At 53.6% G+C, this 19,251-nt stretch overlaps 1 protein-coding gene across 3 annotated transcripts in view; it reads left to right on the plus strand.

The window, feature by feature from the left end:
• ZBTB16 (zinc finger and BTB domain containing 16) overlaps positions 1-13,893 on the plus strand; it is a 183,885-nt gene extending 169,992 nt beyond the window's left edge. For all 3 annotated transcript variants that reach the window (XM_031443666.2, XM_010983308.3, XM_031443667.2), the window contains 3 exons: positions 879-1,049; positions 5,371-5,538; positions 8,280-13,893. In XM_031443666.2, the coding sequence (XP_031299526.1) occupies positions 879-1,049; positions 5,371-5,538; positions 8,280-8,509 (569 nt within the window). In that variant the 3' untranslated portion in view covers positions 8,510-13,893. The remainder of the gene's footprint in view (positions 1-878; positions 1,050-5,370; positions 5,539-8,279) is intronic.
• Positions 13,894-19,251: the final 5,358 nt, after the last annotated feature.

A 19,251-nucleotide genomic window follows, 5' to 3' on the forward strand; every position in this document is an offset into this window, starting at 1 on the left:
TGATGAAGCCTAAAGCTCTTACAAGGTTTTCAAGACCCCGTGCAAGCCGGCTCTGCCCACTTCTTTGGCCTCCCCCCTCAACTTTCTCTCTGCCTCCCCAGCTGCGCTGTCCTGTCTGGTCCTCCGATCCAGCATGTTTCTCTCCAGCTCACAGACACTGTTCCATCTTCCTGGAATGCTCTCCCGATGGCCCAGGGAACTGGGGACCATCTATGATGAGGACAGGCAACCTTAAGATGTACACATGCATTTAATGAATGGAGGTGTGGTTAAGAGAATTGGGACTGTGGCCAGCATCAGGAGAGGAGCAACTCCAGGCTGCCTTGTAAACCCTGTGCTCCTTTGGACAAGTTCCTCAAGCTCTCTGTGCCTCCTTTCCCTTATCTGAAGGGTGAGGGTGTAGAACCCGCCTTTTGGAGACGTGATTTTGAGTTAGTTGCATTTAAATCGTGGCAGGCACGTGTCATCTTCATCATCGTGATTTCTCGCAGAGGCACCCTGACTCCCGTCCGCCTGGCCCAGGCCCTGAAAGTCCCTCTGAGAGATGCTTGCTGGGTACCCTGCCCTCCCCGTGGCACTCCATACGACTGCAGACCCATTTGCTGCTGCCGCGATGTGTTTGATTAATGCCTGTCTTTCTCCCACCAGACTTCAGGTTCCATGAAGGCAGGAAGAAAGTTGCTTTCTTCCACCACTGGAGCCACGTACGGGGTGCTCCATCAACACTGCATGGCCTGCACCACTTCTGGGTTTGCTGCAGAGCATGGGGCCTGGGGTGGGGGCACTGTCCAGACGCTGGCTCCTTGCTCCAGCCCGGCTGGGTGAAGAACAGCCTGTGTATGCACCTGCTGAGGCTCTCCTGCTCCTGTCCCCCGCAGGCACGGACATGGCCGTCTTCTGTCTGCTGTGCGGGAAGCGTTTCCAGGCGCAGAGCGCGCTCCAGCAGCACATGGAGGTCCATGCGGGCGTGCGCAGCTACATCTGCAGCGAGTGCAACCGCACCTTCCCCAGCCACACCGCCCTCAAACGCCACCTGCGCTCACACACAGGTAGGCCAGGCGGGGCTGGGCGGGTCTGGCAGGGTCTCTGGGAACTGCTGTCTGGATTTATCTCCAGACACATCCAGGGGGGTGCCTGGCTGAGTGGGCCCTCAGCCCTTCTCTGCTCAAGTGTCAGGCACTTGGGGGCCTCCGAGGTGCAGATCAATGTGGATAGTTCTTATTCCTTCCCATCTTGGGGAGTTTTGGTTCTCAGTCTCTCCGTGCTCAACAGAGAAGGCCCTCACTAGAAATGCAGGTTCCTGGGTCCCACTCTCAGAAACCTCGATTCAGTGGGCACAGGGGCCAGGACTCAACATTATTAGTAAATATTCCCAAAGGATTCTGCTACAGGTGGACCCAAAATGCATTGTGAGAAAAACCCACCTGCTTGGTCTCTGTCTGCCACGCCCCCTCCCACTCTCACGCACCCCATTCCACCCACACACACTGAGCACACACGCTCCTGAGGTCAGCCTCGGGATCTTAAGGGAATGTTGCAGGAGTGGTGTTACTTGCCCCGCGGTAACAGAATCACATTTTGTATACTCAGGCCTTACCCCTGTTTAGGGCAGACAGTGGGGGTGTGTAAACAGTGAGCCAATATACAGCCCTGCTTGGCCACTTCCAGACGATGGCGGAGGAGAGCAGTTGTGAGCTGAGGGGTCTGGGCCAGGTGCCAGGCATGGCTAGTCCTTGCCACCACCTTCTAGGTTTGGGGGATGGGGCACTTGGTCCTGAGGGCCCAGAGGCACTTGCTTCCTTGCAGCAGCCTCTGACCCCCTAGCATCACCAGATTTGCTTAGAACTTTTTAGATTTGCTGCCATAGGACAAGGGGAGGTCCCAGAGGGTGAGGCCGGATAAGAAGGGCTCATGAAGAAGGGATGCTGACAAGGACTTTCTCTGTGGTGACAGCATAAGCATCTCCTGCAGGTGTATGCACCTTCCGGTCAACACCTCCCCACCAGGTCCCCAAGTTGAGCCTTATCAAAGATGGCCAGTTGCCTTTCAGCCGCTTCTGACCATGCTGCTGGGGTCTCACCATTCGGTCTCATGTGACTTGAATGAGCCTAGTCCTGAGAAGTCCACCAGGGATAGGCCCTGCCTTGCCCATGCCAGCTTCTGAGAACTCGCTATTAAAATGTCACTTGCCCCTGTGTCAGTCGTGGCTCAGATCCACGGGGAGGGACTCTTTCCAGACATCGTTTGGGAGCAGTTCTTGCGTTATCTAGGAAGCATGGAGCATGGGCGCTGCCCGTGCACCCACACGTCCACACCCACCGGTTTCACACCAGCGAGGCCGTGTGCACACGGCCCTCCACCGGCCGAGCACACCCGCACACAATGCCTCATTGATATTCCGTTGTTCTTGGCCCATTTGCTGCTGGGGCCGGGTGTTTAGCATCGGCAGCTGTGTTTGGTAGGTTAGTCCAGCCGCGCTCTTGGCAGTGATGGATCCCTGATTCACACAGCTCATCATATAATAAACTCTCAGCTGTGTTGGAAGGGGCGGGGGGCTGAGGAGCCGACGGGATGGGGCCGGGATGGAGAGGACCACACTTGGGGCCCGGCCCATGCCAAGAAAACCACCAGGTGAGGACAGGCCGCTGGGGTCACAGGTGCGCTGGGCAGGCCGGAGGGGGCTCTAATTAGTCTCGTTTGTCCTGCACTTAATGTCAAGCTCATTAAAGAGGCTGCAGAGTTAATCAACATGCCACAAATTGGATTTTGAGTTCTGCAGCCAGTTTTGTGTACATTATGGCCACACGGACACGATTAACTCTCCGGGTGAGGATTTTAGGCCAGGGGCTTGCCATGCTTCAAACTGCAAGCGTGTGTGTGTGTGTGTGTGTGTGTGTGTGTGTGTGTGTGCGCGCGCGCGCGCGCGCGCGCATGCACACTGGTGTCTTTTCTTTCCTAAGTTCTTTTTACTCCTTTCCCTGACTCTAGAGATTTCCTATTTAAACTCATTTAACATGTGATCCACTTCATAATTAAATTCATAAAAATCTGATCAAACCAACCTCTCTGCCTTAACCCTTTGTTTTTTAAACTCTTAGCACCCCCCGCCACAAGGGGAAGGACACAGACGGCGGATCCCTCCCCCCGGCCGAGCGGCTGCCGATGTACGTTTTAATTACCGGCTCCAGCTGAAGTCTCTCGTGGCCCTTGCTTTATTTATTTATTTATATCTTAATGAGGATACTGAATCCTTGATTAAAGTCGTAATCGTTGCCGATTCAAAAGGGAGGGGGAGCTGGATGTCAGACGGGGCTGGGTGTGCAGACGTTACACAGAGGGAGTGGCGGGCGGGCCCTGGGCAGCACTGACACTCACTCTGTTAGACACACGATGAATTAGGACCAGGATCTGCACCGGCCTCGCCTCCCCTTGGGTTGGATGGGGCTGGCGGCTGGGGACCAGGCAGTGTGCACCGCCCTGGCAGCAAGAGGGCGGGCAGGTGCTGAGGATCCGGGACTCCGTTCATCCCCAGATCTGCATGTCGTGGGGCTCACCTCCGAACCCAGGGCAGCGTCCCGTGGATTGGTGAGAACTGGTGTCGAGGGCCGGCTGTGCTATTCGAGCCTCTCCCGTCCGAATCCTTGATGGAAGTGCTCCCACCCACCCCTCTACGCCCTCGGAGCACCCTGCAAATCTTCCATCCATGAGAGAGCCCGCCAGCGAGCAGACCCCAGCATCCTCTCCCCACCGAGCCTTAAAAACCCTTCAGAGCCCGTCGGAAGAGATGAGAATTTATGTGGGTCCAGGGGCCTACATTCGAGAAGGGGGAGATGTGGTTAGCCTCCTGAGGAGGGGAGAGAGAGAAGAGTGTAAAATACCATTTGAAAGAGGAAGTGAAGGCGCAGGCCTGCGAGTCTATAACGAGAAGGACAATTTATGCCGAGGCACGAGCGCAGTTTGACATGGGGATAATGAAAAAACGTAGGTCATTGTGGATGACTTAAACCTTCAGCAGCTGAAGAAAATGTATGAAATGCAGAGGACATTACACGGTTGGCAGCCCCGCACATCTGCAGAGGGACAAGTGAAATACAGTGGGCCATTCTTTACCATAAACTGTGGTTGCTGGAGATGCAGCCCAGAGAAATTGTAATTACAGTGACAAGACAAATCAGCGATATTTAAATATTCATGAACAAAGTCTGGGGTGATCAATCTATCTTTATTGTCTGTGCCTTCACTCCTGTAATAAATAAGTAGCTGAAGGCCTCACCTTTCTTCTCCCAAAGCCCCCACTTTGGGTACAGAGGGGGAAATGGTTACTCCCCACATCCCAGCCTCTCACCCTCTGGGGGACGTCAGAGTGGGCTACACAGAAAGGAGGCTCTTGGGCATAGGTTCCAGGCCAGGAGAAGGCAGTTCTCCCCACGTTTCGGATACTGACATTTCCCGAGCATCTGCTCAGGGTCATCCCTGCACCATGTGCCGAGGCTACAAGGGTGAACATGGCTCCCTTCTTGCCCTCGTGGTGTTTCCATTCTAGAAGCACAGTGGGCGTGACAGCAGATACAGTACAGTATGTCAGTGAGCCTGTAAGTATCCAGTGCCCAGACTCTGGAACCAGATCTGAATCCCGACTCAGCTTCTTACTAGCTCTTTGGCCTCAGAGACCATGTTTCAGCATCTCTAAAAATCTCATTTTTCTCATCTGTAACATAAGAATGATACTGTCTTTCTTGTAAGATTGTTGCCACGATTATGTGATACAATCTGTGTGACGTTCTTAGCATAGTAGTGCGTACTCAATAGATGTGGGCCATTTTAATTAGGAAGTGCCATAAAAATTGTATTGATATGACTGCTAAAAGGACACAATGCTAGATATTCTTTTTCTCTGGGAATGAAGGAGAAAGTGATTCAGTTTGCATGGGCTTCGGGGAGAGGCAGAGTTGGGGAGGAGCTAAAGGGAAACTTCTAAACGTTGGTGACTTGTGAGTTGGGCCTTAACGGATGACTAGGAGTTCGCCAAGGAGAGAAAAATCATGCAGAAAGAATGGCTGCATGAGACTGTGGAGGGGGAAAGAGAAGAAGGCATTTGGGGGACAATGAGAACATTGGAGAGATTTTTTTTTTTTGAGAGTAGGGGAGTCAGGCTGGAATGGCTGGGCCACGGTACAGTGTGGACGCGTGTGCACAGGTGTGCCCCTTGTAGATGCTAAGAGGCCAGCAGGGGTGGGGGATGCTCAGGTCGTCTCTGGAGGTGGTGAGTACCGGCAGCCTGATCCTCCTGGTGCACTGAACATGCTCTGCTGTCCCCTAAAGAGGGGGCTGGGGGAGGCAAGGGCCTGATCCAGCTGCTTGTCCGCACAGGCGACCACCCGTACGAGTGTGAGTTCTGTGGCAGCTGCTTCCGGGATGAGAGCACGCTCAAGAGCCACAAGCGCATCCACACGGGCGAGAAACCCTACGAGTGCAATGGCTGCGGCAAGAAGTTCAGCCTCAAGCACCAGCTGGAGACACACTATAGAGTGCACACAGGTACTGGGAACAAACGCCCTGGCCCTGGGACCTGGGTGGGGGTGTGTGTGTGTGTGTGTGTGGAGGGGGCAGATGGTTCCCCAGAGAAGCCCAGGTGAGGGTGGTCCCAGGCTGAACCAAAGAGTGGAACAGCTTCCCTTAAGGGTTCATACAGCAACCTGTGAACCACTACCTCCCAGCAAGGGCAGGGCAGACATTACTAATCAATCACAGCACCCTTTCCACGAGCCCAGACCCGCCTTCCAGGCAGCCGTACCGAGAGCTCACAGACGATGTCCATTCGGGAATCCCGAGTTACGGTTAAGTTGGCCTGGTCCGCTGAAAGTGAAGGTTAGGATGATTCCATGTGACTTGAGGGTGAGAGTAAGAACTATGGGACACTGACTTAGGTTATGATGAGGGTTGGGAAAAACTGTAAATTAGACTGAGTTTGGTTCAAAGCTTAGAAAAGCAGATGTTTACCCCTCTACGAGTATAATGATTTCCCATTTCAAAGGGCCTTCAAATTCCTTTTTACGTAAAAGAACTCAGCAGCTGTTTCCCTGGAGCCTGAGGACAGAACAGGTGGAAGTGGTCCCAAAGTCCAGAATTGCCAGAGCTGGGGGCAGTGGGATGCTGGAGCTGGCCCCAGCCTGCCTGCGAGAGCCTTTGTGCACATCGCTCTCCAGCTCCGTGTTCAGTGTCATCACCTTGGTTGCTTAAAATCGACCAGGGTGGGTGGTATGCACAACATGGCCACTGGCAAATGCTTCAAAATCAGGGCTTTTTGGAGAGCCAGTTGTTAACTCTCGCCACCAGACACTGCTGGCTCGGGGGTATATCCTCAGAGGGACCTCCCCTGAGGATAAGAGGTAGTGGAAGCTAGTGGAACGTGGCAAACCAGGAGGCGTCCCCTGATTAGGGGAAACAGCTGCCTGACCAGAGGAAGAGGGAGAGGTGATCAGGCAGGTCCTGCTGGCCCAGGGGAGAATGTGTTTCCCTGGGAGGGGAGGGGGACAGAGGGAGCAGTAAGCAGAGGAGACATGTGATCATGGCTCTGCTTTCTTGCTTCCAGCTGGGCCACAAGGAGAGGATGGGGTGCTCAGTGCTGACAACTAGAGTGACCCCCCCAGGATTTCCCAGAACCCTGGGGCTTCCTTAGCCCCCTCATCAGAGATGTGACCTGGCGGGCGGATCATTAAATGTGTTGGCACTGACTATTGTAAATAGCCGGTCAATAGTTAGATCACTTTGGCTGTTCATTACTTCATTATTTGCAGGGGCCTCTGCACAGAGGTGTATCGATAGCGAGATGGCTGGCCAGTTAATTACTGTATTGAAACAAGGTTCCCTCACATCCTCTGCTCAGCTCCAGGGGACTTGTAACAGCGGGGCAGGTGGGCTGGTCACAGCTAGGGTGTGGCCATGCACTCCCCAGTTCTCTATCCCACCCCCATTCCAGATCCAAAGGGGAAGGCGGGGTCCACAGCCTTGGAGGAATAGCCATCCCCAGATGGAGCAAGTCTGCAGGGTGTTTCACCCCACCCCTGCTCCCTACCATCTGTAGCCCTGAAAGGACTCCATCTCCTTGCCCCGCTAGAAGGAACTGTGTGCTGAACAGCCATCCCTACGGACTTCAGAGGTCTCACTACCCCTTTTCTAGACCTCGTTTCCTTTTGGAGGAAGGGGACAATCTGTGCCCTTGAGAGAGTTAACAGTAAGGCCAGGGACTGGAGCTGTGCTGAACAACACCGTGGCCCCTACCTTTGTGTGGCTGTTTATGTTAGTTACAGTGCACAAGGTTAGGAATGTAGTTCCCCCCTCATACATTGCTGGGGGGAATGTAATTTGGTGCAGCCACTATGGAAAACAGTATGGAGGTTCCTCAAAAAATGAAAAATAGACTTACCATGTGATCTAGCAATCCTACTCCTGGACTTATATCTGGAGGGAAGTCTTAATTCAAAAAGATTGCACCCCAGTGTTCATAGCAGCACTGTTTACAATAGCCAAGATGTGGAAGCAACCTAAATGTCCATCGACAGATGACTGGTTAAAAAAGTTGTGATATATATATATATATATATATATAATGGAATACTACTCAGCCATGAAAAAGAACTAAATAATGCCATTTGCAGCGATATGGATGGACCTAGAGATTATCATACTAAGTAAAGTAAGCCAGAAATAAAAAGACAAATACCATATGGTATCACTTATATGTGGAATCTTAAAAAAAATGACACAAATGAACTTATTTACAAAACAGAAAGAGACTCACAGACATAGAAAACAAATTTGTGGTTACCAGGGGGGAAAGCAGGGGGAGGGATAAATTAGGAGGCTGGCATTAGCAGACACTAACTACTACGTATAAAATAGGTAAACACCAGGGTCATACTGTAGAATACAGGGAACTACATTCAGTATCTTACAGTAACGTATAATGAAAAATGATATGAAAAAGAATATATATGTGTATAACTGAATCACTCTCCTGTACACTAGAGACTAATACAACATTGTAAATCGACTATACTTCGGGGGATGTAGTTCCCCATCCCACCAGCCGCATTTCAGGCCCTCAGAACCCAGTGTGACCCCTGGCTGCCATACTAGATGGTCCATCACCATGGGAAGTGCCGATCTCAAGGGACCAGAAGCCCGGGGGTGGGAGGAGGGTGCAGAGCATCCCTGTGGAGGTCCCCCCCTCACAGCTGCCCGCTCTGTCCTGGCCTTCTCCTGCCCTCCCCCCACAGGTGAGAAGCCCTTCGAGTGTAAGCTGTGCCACCAGCGCTCCCGGGACTACTCGGCCATGATCAAGCACCTGCGAACGCACAACGGCGCCTCGCCCTACCAGTGCACCATCTGCACGGAGTACTGCCCCAGCCTGTCCTCCATGCAGAAGCACATGAAGGGCCACAAGCCCGAGGAGATCCCGCCTGACTGGAGGATAGAGAAGACTTACCTCTACCTGTGCTACGTGTGAGGCTGGCCCGCAGCTGCGGCGGGGGAGCGGGGAGCGAGGAGAGCTAGAGCAGGATGAGGTCCAGGAGGACTGTGCAAACAACACAACACAAAACTAAAAACAAACAAACAAAAAAAAAAGAAAGAAAGAAAGAAAAAAAAAAAAAGAGGGAGAAGGAATAGGACACCTGGGAGCTGTCTGGCCCTGGATTCTCTCTGAGGCTCCAGGTGACCCCGATGCCTGGCCCAGCCCCTTCCCCGCCGGCCTCTGTTCCTCCTTTCCTGGCTGGAGGTTGGCCTGCTCTTCTTGGGTGGTGATGGAGGTGGCTTTGTTCAGCTCAGATTGGGGGGACATTTTTCTCTTTCCTCCACCTAGATCCTCCTTTTGTGTCCAGAAATGAAGACTAGGAACAGGGTGAGGGGTCCTCTGGTCAGAGCCAACCCATCTCTGCCTGCCGTCCTCTCCATGACTCCGTGGAAGATGAGGGCTGAGGGACCGGGACGGGTGGGGGCGGTGCAGAAAGGGGGCCTGCAGACGGTGGGGACGGGCTGGGTCACAGCGGCAGCTCTAGTTTGCTGGGAGCAGGTTGGGGTGGGAAGGGGCGCTCCTGCCCTTCCCCCTGCTCAGTTCATCTGTTGCTTTCCTCTGCTCGGCCACACCTGAGTGTCCCCTCCTGGTCTTCAGGAGCCTCAGTGCTCTCGCCCCCTCCCCCAGCTCCTGGCTCCCCAGGGTTCCCCTTGACTTTGACCTCCCAGCCCCTCGTGGATGGGGCTGTCTCCCCCCTCCTCCCACACCCTAGTGGGAAAGCCGTGTCTGACTCCAGAGACCCTACCTGTACCCTCAGCTTTCTGAGAATGCAAATGACGTAAACAGAACAGCCCAGCCCAGCCCAGCCCAGCCCTGTCCTGAGCGAGATTCCTGCTGAGCTGCCTTTGCTTCCAAAATGGAAAAATGCAACAGCTAAATACATACTGTCCCACCAAACACACACCCACAAACCCCTGCAGCCCTCCTTCAGCCCCTAGGAGGGGGAGTCCATTAAAGGGCTTCTTGCCCGTGGAGGGACGAGGAGGTCCTCCAGAGGTGGCCTACACCAGGAGGGGGACCCCTGCCCCGGAAGGGAGTTGGTGAGTCGCGCTGGGGACCCTTTGAACACAGGGGACCCCAGACCTGGTGAGCTCTGTGGGGAAACCCAGGTCCAGAGGGTGGCACAGAATTTCTGGCTCAAGGGCCCCCCAGTCCACAGGGAGGAAGATGGGAGGGAAGGGGGCGGGGAGGAGGAGTTGAAAGCGCTTTGCCTTGTGTTACGTTTTGCTTCTTTTCTGTGTTCCCTGTTCGCCTGTTAGCACATTGTACTTGAATTACCTCAGTTTTTTGTGACCTCATGAGCTTTTTTGACCCCTGTATCTCTTTTTTTTTGGTTGGGGGTTGGAGGAATGGGGAGAGTGTCCTTTTCTGTTTCTTGTGTAAATTAATAGCTGATTTAATAGACTTCAGCTGGCCGAGGCCCTCCCCATCCCCCAGCTGGGAGGAGCAGTGCAGAAGGAGCTGAGTACTCAGGATGTGAGTGTGAGGCCGGGGCAGGAGGTGGGTGGCGGGGATGGGGTGCCGGGGGGCAGGGCCAGGTCACTGCTGGCTCCGCCCAAGGCATGACGTCATCGATCACCGTGTACTCTGGAGAAGACCCTACCTTTCTTACAATCTGCTGGGTCATCTAGGTCTTGGGGGGCAGCCGGTGTTATTCAGATCCCTGCAACTGCAGGGCCCCCACCTCTGTGTGCATTATCACTGCCAAAACCGGTCTCTTTTCAGGGCTGGTTGGGGACGAGCCGGCCTGTGTGTTGTTGCGATGGGGCAGGGGTGTTGTTTTTCTAAAAGCTACCTCTTCTGTTTGTCCGGTTGTTCTTTTGTTCCCTTCCTGCCTCCTGTCCTGCTGCTCTGCTTCCCCTCTCCTCCCCCACCTCCCCTCCCTCAATTTTTGGAAAGCACATTTGCAATATTTGTATTCGCTTTGGGACGGGTCTTCCGTTTCATCTCATGCTTTATTTGTTGAGTTTTTTTTTTTTTTTCTTCCCTTTCTCTCTCTGAGAAAGTTGTGGTTGTGTTTTTATCTTAGGTTTTAAAAAGTGGTTTCGGGAAGCGGTTTTTGGGGAGAAGGGCTGTGAGGAATACAGGGAAGTCGGAGGGATGGGTGCTGCTGTGACCACCCCCGTCCCTCGGCCCCATCCCTCCTGCCCTCCCCTGCAATCTCGCCCACCAAATCTGAAGGCCTTAAAAACGGTGTGTTGGGGAAAATGGATTGGGGGGACTATGTCGCTAGACTGTTGACTGGGGACAACATAGAGGGGATACTATTTTGCAACTAGAATAATGACTTAGTGCTTTGGAAAGGAAAACAAAAAGTTAAACTTGAAATCCGTAACTAGAGCAGTGGTCGTGTTTATAATGTGAAAAGAGTGAAATCATTGAGGGCGGGGCAGTCTGTAAGAAATCTTTATGCACTATTGCTGCCTCCCCCAATCTGGGAAGAAGCGGGGACTGGCTGGCCCTCAGGGGATCTGTAAATCCCAGAAAACAGTATTTGAACAGAAGGATGTCTTTCAACTTTGGGGGGAAGGAAAAAAAAAATTCAACTATTCCACAGACCTAGCTGGCACCTCTCACTGCCCCCCCCCTGCCCTCCCACCCAGCCAGGGTCTCCTCCCCTGTTTGTAAAAGCTGAGAGGGTTGAGCTCATATTGACAAATTGTAATATTTTTGTAATATTTGTTAGGTCCTTCATCACTTCTACCAGACCTTGCCCCTTCCTTTTGTAATGTGAATAGGAAACAAAAAAAGACAAAAAAAAAAAAAAGAAATTCACCACCACCACCACCAAAATACCCCTTTGTGCGTGCCCGTGTGTGCGTGTGCTTGTGTGCGGTTGTGTGTTACATCATGCCGTATTGTAATCTGGTGTTGCAGCGTTGGATGGTACTCAGTCAGCCCCTGCCTGCCCCCACCATCCCACAAGGATGCTGGTCGGGAAGTGGGGAGAGAGGACCAGGGCCTGGGGTTTCTGGAGGATGCTGGCTAGGGAGACCTCTGAACTTGGCTCTCCCCTCCTCTCCCGTGAAACCACAGACACCCTGAAGAGACTCCAACATGCCTCTTTCCCAGCTTCCTACTCACAAAGACAAAAGAATTCTGACCTCCCCACGGCCTTCGTGGCCAGGCCTAATGGCCAAGATGAGGATCAGAAATGATCTGAAGGCTTTAGACGTGTGGACAAAGAAGGCTGGGGAGACAAGGCGGGCAGAGGCTGCTCTCTCCCTAGGTGAGACCGGAGTGTTGTCACTTCCCTCTCCTTGCTGCCACCTGGCCCCTTGGCCACCACACCGCCTTGGGCCATGGTACTACTGACAACCCTGCTTGCTCCCGCCTTCTCCAGCACAGAGAGCTTCTCCAGCCTGGAAAGTCCAAGTTGATGAATTGTCCCTTTCCTACGTTCGGCTCCTGTAATAAGCATGTCCCTTAATGCTTTTGGTGACATTTCCCCCTCACTCATGTGCTCTTCCCCTGTTCACTCCTTCACTCATTCAAAGCATTAAAATCCTATGTGTATATAGGATAGACAAATATATAGAGAGATATATATATAGCAAGAGAGAGAGATATAAAATAGTAAATATCATTGCTGCTTTGGGCTGCTTTGGAGGAGGCCACGAGTGGGGGAGGGGTGATCGGGGGTGGAGGGGGTGGGGAGGGAGGCTGGGGGACCCAGTGATTCAGTACAATCCAGGGATGCAACGCGGGCTTGTTTAATCTTTGTGCCTGAACAGTTTTTCCATGTTTAGAAAAAGAAAAAGAAAAAAAAAACTGCTGCAATTTTTTCACAAGTGTATGGTACCCTCTGGATGCTAGTGATACAGTTGGCTGCTGGGGAGTCAAGGCCTTGGAGGGAGAGGGCTGGCTGCCTCCCCTCCTTACAGGGGCGTGAACAGCGCTGGGGTGGGGGGCTTCCGACTTTGCCCATGAGGGTGGTGGGGAGATGTGTGGCCAGTTCCCTGCAGACCCAACAAGGGTGAAAGCTGGGGGCACGGGATGTGAGACAGAAAAGGGGAAAAAGATCAGACTCAGTTTGTTCATTTTTCCCGGGCTTATGTTAAATCTTTTTCCGCCTCCCACCTTGTTTCCTCCTTCTTGGAGCTTCGTGGCGGCATTTACCTGCATATTTCAGGACAGGGGGGCAAAAATCAGACTAAGCCTACACGGTGGGACTGATGGGCGGAGGAAAAAGGCAGAGCCCACCAGAAGGAGTGCAAGACAGACCAGGGGAGTTGGGTCAGGGGGAAAGGGCTGGGGAGTGGGGGTTCAGGCCCCCCTGCAGACCTGGCAGCCAGCAGCCCCCGCCCCCCTGAAACCTTGGCGGTCCACTTAGCAGACAGGGTACCAGCCTCCTGGTGTGTGTCATAGGAGTTGTTCACATAGTGTTATGCATGATCCTTGTAAGGTTAAGACGCCGTGGTGGTGCACCATGACATCCAACCCATATATATAAAGATAAATATATATATATATGTATGTAAATTATAGCACTGAGGGCTTTGCTGCCCTGCTGGACCAAGCAAAACTAAGCCTTTTGGTTTGGGTATTTTGTTTCGTTTTGTTATTTGTTTGTTTTTGTGGCTTGTCTTATGTCGTGACAGCACAAGTGCCAGTCCGATTGCTCTGTATTACAGAATAGTGTTTTTAATTAATTGATGTTCTAGTTCATGTCTACCTCAGCACCTCCTCTTAGCCTAATTTTAGGAGGTTGCCCAATTTTGTTTCTTCAATTTTACCGGTTACTTTTTGTACAAATCAATCTCTCTCTCTTTCTCTCTTTCTCTCTCTTTTGATCTCTCCCTCTCCCTCCCCTTCTTTTTCCCTCCCTCTATCCTTCTTCCCCTCTCTCCCCTCTCACTTCTGTTTGTACCATTTTCTCTCTTACTCTCTCCTTCCTCTGGTCCCCACCCAGCCCTGCGACCCCGCCCTGTGCTTGCCAGCCCTGTCTGTCTAGCCCCAAAGCAGCTCACCCCAACTTGTACGGTCCTGGTTGCAGCTTTCCGCATCTGCCTTCGTTTCGTGTAGATTGATGCGTTTCTTTGTAATTTCAGTGTTTCTGACAAGATTTAAAAAGAAAAAAAAAAAGAAAAAATGAATTTACTGCTGCAGGCTTTTTTCTCTCTCCATGTGTCACTAAGTGAAGTTTGTGCCTTCTATAGCAAAGAGAATATTTTTTACATCCTACTAACAGTAGATTTTTTTGTAGTGAACATTTTTTGTATTTTTATTTATAAGTCTCATAAGAAAAATAGCAATGTTCAGTTGTATACCTTGAATCTGCAGTTAGAAGAAAATAAAGTTAATTCAGTTGTCTCTGGCTTGAAGTGTCCCCCCCTTTTTCAAAAGTGCGTGGTCCTCCCTGCCTTTTCCTGGGTGGGAGGGACTGAGATTTCTGTCTGGGGTTGGGGAAGCGAATGCCTTGCGCCTCAGCCTCATCGATGTGACATGTTTTTGAGGCCATATGTGTGAGGCATAGAGCCACTTCATGACATATTTAGCTAATGCGTTTCAGTTTAAAAATAGCGTTAAATACACCAATAGCGTTTGATCTGGTGTGTATGAAACAGGCACTTGTCCACTTACCCGTTCAGCGTGAGCATCAGCCAGTAACTGGCGCGGTAAGCCTTGGGAACACGGTGAGAGCAGAGCAGACAAACCCCTGCCTGTCAGGAGCCGACCTTCTAAGCCACTGAGTTGGAAAGTGTCTGCTTATTAACTCGCTCCGGATTGCACAACATCCAGCGCCAAATCAGGTCCGTTCTTGCCCGACTCCGGAGGCAGGGCTCTCCCGTCTGCTCTTCATTATAGAGACATTTCCTCCTTCTTCCTCGCAGCTAAGCGAGCTCCAGCTATTTCTCAACAAGGAGCTGCCACCCAATGAAAGGTCCCACTCGCAGGATAAAGCATGTCCGCAAAACGCAGCTGCTCGGCCCCTGCCCTGTCTCGGGCCCAGAGGCTGCTTCTCTAGGTCTGTCTGTCTCCCTCTCGCTGGGGAGGGGAGCACTGTCCTGCTGGTAAATGTCTCAGTCAAGCCAGTTGCACCCAATCCTAGACGCCCTGGCTCAGCACCTCTGCCCGAGGCCGTCCTGCCTGCCCAGCTCTGACCAGGATAATCAAAATCATCGTCTCCTCACCAAAGTCTAGGAACACAGCAGTGCGAGCTGCAGCTGTCCCTCCAGGGTGTGAAAACCACTTCCAGGGCCCCCTGGCCGGCCTGACCTCCAACATCATCCAGGGGTCCCTGGGAACCACCTGCTGCCTGATAAACTCCCAGCACCAGCCTGCGGGGAGGCCCGATTCCCTGCCCGCTCTGGGTGCTGACTTGGAAGAGGGGCCTTCCAGCTCCTGTGCTCTGGGGACCTGGGCTGGGGTCTGTGTGACCCTCAGGTTGCGAGATGCAAACTGCCTGGAGCTACACATACCTCCTTGGACAGATGACCTTCCCAGGAGGGGGAGACGCGGTCCCTCTGTGGGGCAGCTTCTCTGTCCCTCTGCACTTTCTTCTCTCCTGCTCTCTGCTCTGTCATTTTTCCTTCACCTCATCTCTCTTTTCCTCCCTCTCTCATTTCTCTTGGGGTTTCTTTTGGCCTTTGTGTCTGCCCCACATTATTTTCCTCTCCCCATATGTCTCATCTTGGGAAACAAGCCTTTGCCCAAAATATATTTGGTTTGATTTTGGGCCTCCGCCCCATTCCTCCAAGCCATCCATCCACCCCTTTCTTCTCTGGGTCCCTGCTCATTCCCCAGGTCTCTCCCCCCACCCCACCCCCACCCCGCTGGCCTCCCTGCCCCTCCTCCACGCCCCTCCCCACCCCAGGCCTCAGCTTTCTCTTGACAGATGGGAGGGCAGTGAGCACTCCCTCTTTAAAACAACATTTAATCGCCGTTTTCTGTTCTTGGACATCAAAGCTGGGGCTTAGGCGCTGCTCCGGGGTCGCGGTGCTCGGGCTCTGGGGGAGAGGAGGTGAGTGAATAGGGGCTGGGCTGAATGGGCTTTGTGTGGCCGCTGGGGTCTGCCTGCTTTACATGCTCTTTGACCCAGATATGATCTCATGGAGAGAAAGGGGCCCTGGCCGGGCCAGCCTGAGAACGCTCCGTGGCCTGACTCAATCCCCCAGCCTCCCTCCCTGGGGCAGGGGGCCGGCCGCCCGCCCCCTGCCCGCCCCTGCCAGCCCAGGCGCAGCTGCCCTCTGCCCCAGCCCGCCACGCCGGGCAACCACCTCCAGGACCAGACTTGCCAACAGGGCACTCTGCTGGGGTCAGGGGCGGGGCCGGGCAGCCGGGGGAGTGGCTACATTCCTCCTGAACGAGTCTCCAAGGACATTAGGTGGGGACCCACCCCTCCCCACATACAGGGACAGCGTGCCTTCCTGGCCAAGGCTAACGGGGTTCTGGTGGGCACTGGAGTCACATGTATTGGCATTAACAGCTCTCCCTCCAGCCGCCTGAGGGCCCCCCACCCCTCCAAAGGTGGCGTAGAACCAGCAGAAACTTGCTAAAGACTCAAGCAAGTTGTGGCAGGTGAGGAGACGGAGATGTCCAGCTAAGTCCAAGGCCACGGCTCAGCATGGCCAGGCCTCCCGTGCTGGCTGTTCTGAGCCCCTTCCCCCCTACCGGGAAGGGGGGTCCCCAGGAGTACTGACCCCCAGCTGCTCTGCCTCCCTCTGTTCCACCCTCTGCTTCCTTTTGCGGGCAGCCAGAGGGGTTTCCCCAAAATGAAAAGAGCGGCATGGCACTCATTTGATTGAATCATGCCACTCCTTTGATAGAAGGCCCTCATAACTCTTCAGATGGAATTCAAACTCTTTAACAAGGCTTATAAGACCTTCTGCAACAGAGCCCCTGCCAGCCACCCCAGTCTCATCTCAGGATCACCCCGTGTTCCCTGGCCACCCACCACCGCGTGGCCCAGACCGCAGATGGTTTCAGGAAGACCCTGGGCTCCGCCCCTCCGAGGGCCTTTGCGTGCGCTGTTTCCTCTTCTGGGAGCTGCACGGGCGCCGCACGCACTCACCTCCCTTCTGTCCCAGCTTCTCATTTTTCAGGTCTCGGCTCAAACCCTACCTCTTCCAAGAAAGCTTCCCTGGCCACTGAGGCTGCACTGAGCGCCCCTCTGGTCCTATTGCCGTCGTGCACTGTAATCACCCGCTTTCTTAACTGTCGCCATGAACCCAAAGTTAAGTTCCTCGGGAACAGGAATTGTGGGTTATCTCCATACTCCCAGAGCCTAACGCTGTCTGGCACCCAGTAGGCACCCAATAAATCTTTGTTGAATAAACAGAGAAAGAAGGAAGGGGAGGAAGATAGCATTAGGGGTTGAGGTCGGAGTTGCCAGGGACGGCGGAACCGGGTAACTTGGGTGCATATCACGCGCCGCCCAGGCACCTCCGTGCGCGTGCATGTCGCCGGCAGCGTAGGGGCCTCAGGGGAGGCGTCCCTGCTTCCCCTTACATGTGCCCATGGCGGTTCCTAGAGATACCTGAACTGTGTTTGCCATGTGCAAAGGGAGAAGCAGCCAGCCCAGAAGAGTACACAGTTCAGGCAGGGAGCTGCCTGGGCATCACTGTGTGTTTGTGTGTGTGCGCATGCATGTGCGTGTGTGCCCGCATGCATGGACCTGGTCCTGGGCTGGGCTGTGATGGGCGGCCATCCGCCAGCTCTCTGTGGCTCCGGGCCCAGCCTGGCCATCCCTACCCCCAGCCCATGCCCCTCGTGGCTTGGCAGGAGGGAGGGCTCCTCTCTGGGCTGTGTTTTCTGCTCCCCAGGGGGCACCTCAGTGAAAGTGAACTCACTCTTTTAAACCTGACTCCGCAGCCCTGCAGCCCCCTGCAGCGCTAAGTACCCTGTAGTTGTAAACTGATTGCTGTACACTAAGCTTCAGCCCTCCTTTATTTATTTACCGACTACATTAATAGCAAAGCTGCTGCTTTCCGCAGCTCAGGACTGTATCCGGCTGGCTGCACCTCGTTCCTCTTCCTCTCCCCAGGGAGGCTGGTGCAGAGACAATGCCTGGCACTGAGTCCCCAAGTCTGCCCTCTCACGGAGTCCCCAGGGTGGGACAACAGTGAGAAAATCATGGCCCTCCAGCCCCTGCTCACCCACAGAAGGATCTGCTATTCTGAGGACACTTGGGAGCCTCCCTCTGCTTTCACAGCCCCTGTGAGGTGCTGAGCACTGGCTGCATTTTACAGATGGGTAAACTGAGACCATGACTCTACAGCTGTCGGTGGTAAAGGTGGGGCTTGAAGCCAAGACTTCTCATTCCAACAGGTCCGTTGTTTCTTCTCTGACAGGCCTCCTGCCAAGGAGTCCTCCCAGCTCCTGGCCCCACCCACCCAGGTTTGACAATTTCCTTTCAGTTGTATGTTCTCAGACCTTCCACTCCTTGTAATGAGAAGGGACATCCCGTGTTGAATCAAAGCCTCTATCCCCAAGCTTTTTTCTGCCTCATTCACGCGCCTGCCCAGAATTTACTGGAAATGTAGGCACGAGAAGCTTTCCTTCATTCTCAGTAGCCTTGCCAAGGGCAGACGTAAGTCCCACCTTAGCCATGGGCCCACCTCCCTCCACCCGGCACACCTGGCAGGTCTGGTGAGTGGAGGGAAGCTGTGGGCTCCTGTGGGATGGTGTCCTGCCTGCTCCCCCATTCCAGGGTGCAGTGGTGCCCATCACCAGGCTGGCTGGCCCTGTCTGCTTCTCTGAGTGCCCTCAAGTCCCAGGAGGCTGGGCTGGGCCTGGCCTCAGGGCATGACAGCATTCTGAAGCCCAGATGGGCCCCGTCAGGGTGCAGCCTATGGGCGCATGGAACCAAGCACCCAGGCTCTACTCTGATTTGCTGTAGTGTGGTGGCTGCTGTGCTGGGCGCCCCCTAAGGGACGGGGATGAGTTCTGGCTGCGACTACCTGGTGTTCAGAGTCAAGAGGACCTGAGGCTAGCTCTGCCATTCACTGTGTGACCTGACTGTAAGTCAAAACCGCTCTGAGGTTCTATTTCCTCAGCAGTAAAGTGGGGTCCCATAATGCCTGCCCTGTCACCTCTCAGGACACTGTCAACTGAAATAAGGCAAGTGAATCAGCTTTCTAAGTGCCACGGTGCTATAAAAATGAAAGTTATGAATTGGTGGGGTGGGGTGGTGTGGTGTGAAAGAGCAGGCTCGAGGCTGGCCTGGGAGTCGGGCTGGTGGCCTAGACGTTCATTTCCAGGGCTGCAGCCCTCAAAGGCAGGACCCAGGAGCCTCGGGTCCCCTGCTGGCATCACTGGGACTCTGTCTCCACCTAGTGGAGACTGGCTGCAGGTGCATCTACTGCTCAGGTAGGTCTGGAAAGTGACCTGGAAAGCGCAGCCCCTTGTAAGGGGCTTTGGACCCTTTGGGGCCCCTTCTATACCGGATTGGGTTGTGTAAGGGGGGAATGTGGTCCATATTCTGCATAAGGGGAGAATATGGCAGAAGAGAAATGCCTTAAACTACTTGGGAGAAAGTTCAGTTTGACCTTCCAGACATTTTCCTGAGTCAGTATTTCTACCTGACACTTTTCTCCCAACTTTTCTCCCAACTTTTCCCCCCACTGACCAGCTGGCCTTGTCAAATCCAGCTCCTCTCATCCCAAAAGTCTGGACTGGAAGCTCTGGCAGCCAGCCCAAACCCCGGGGACCCATGGGGCCTCATCTTTCATTGA

The sequence above is a fragment of the Camelus dromedarius genome, chromosome 34 (assembly GCF_036321535.1).
Source record: "Camelus dromedarius isolate mCamDro1 chromosome 34, mCamDro1.pat, whole genome shotgun sequence".
Taxonomy (NCBI): Eukaryota; Metazoa; Chordata; class Mammalia; order Artiodactyla; family Camelidae; genus Camelus; species Camelus dromedarius.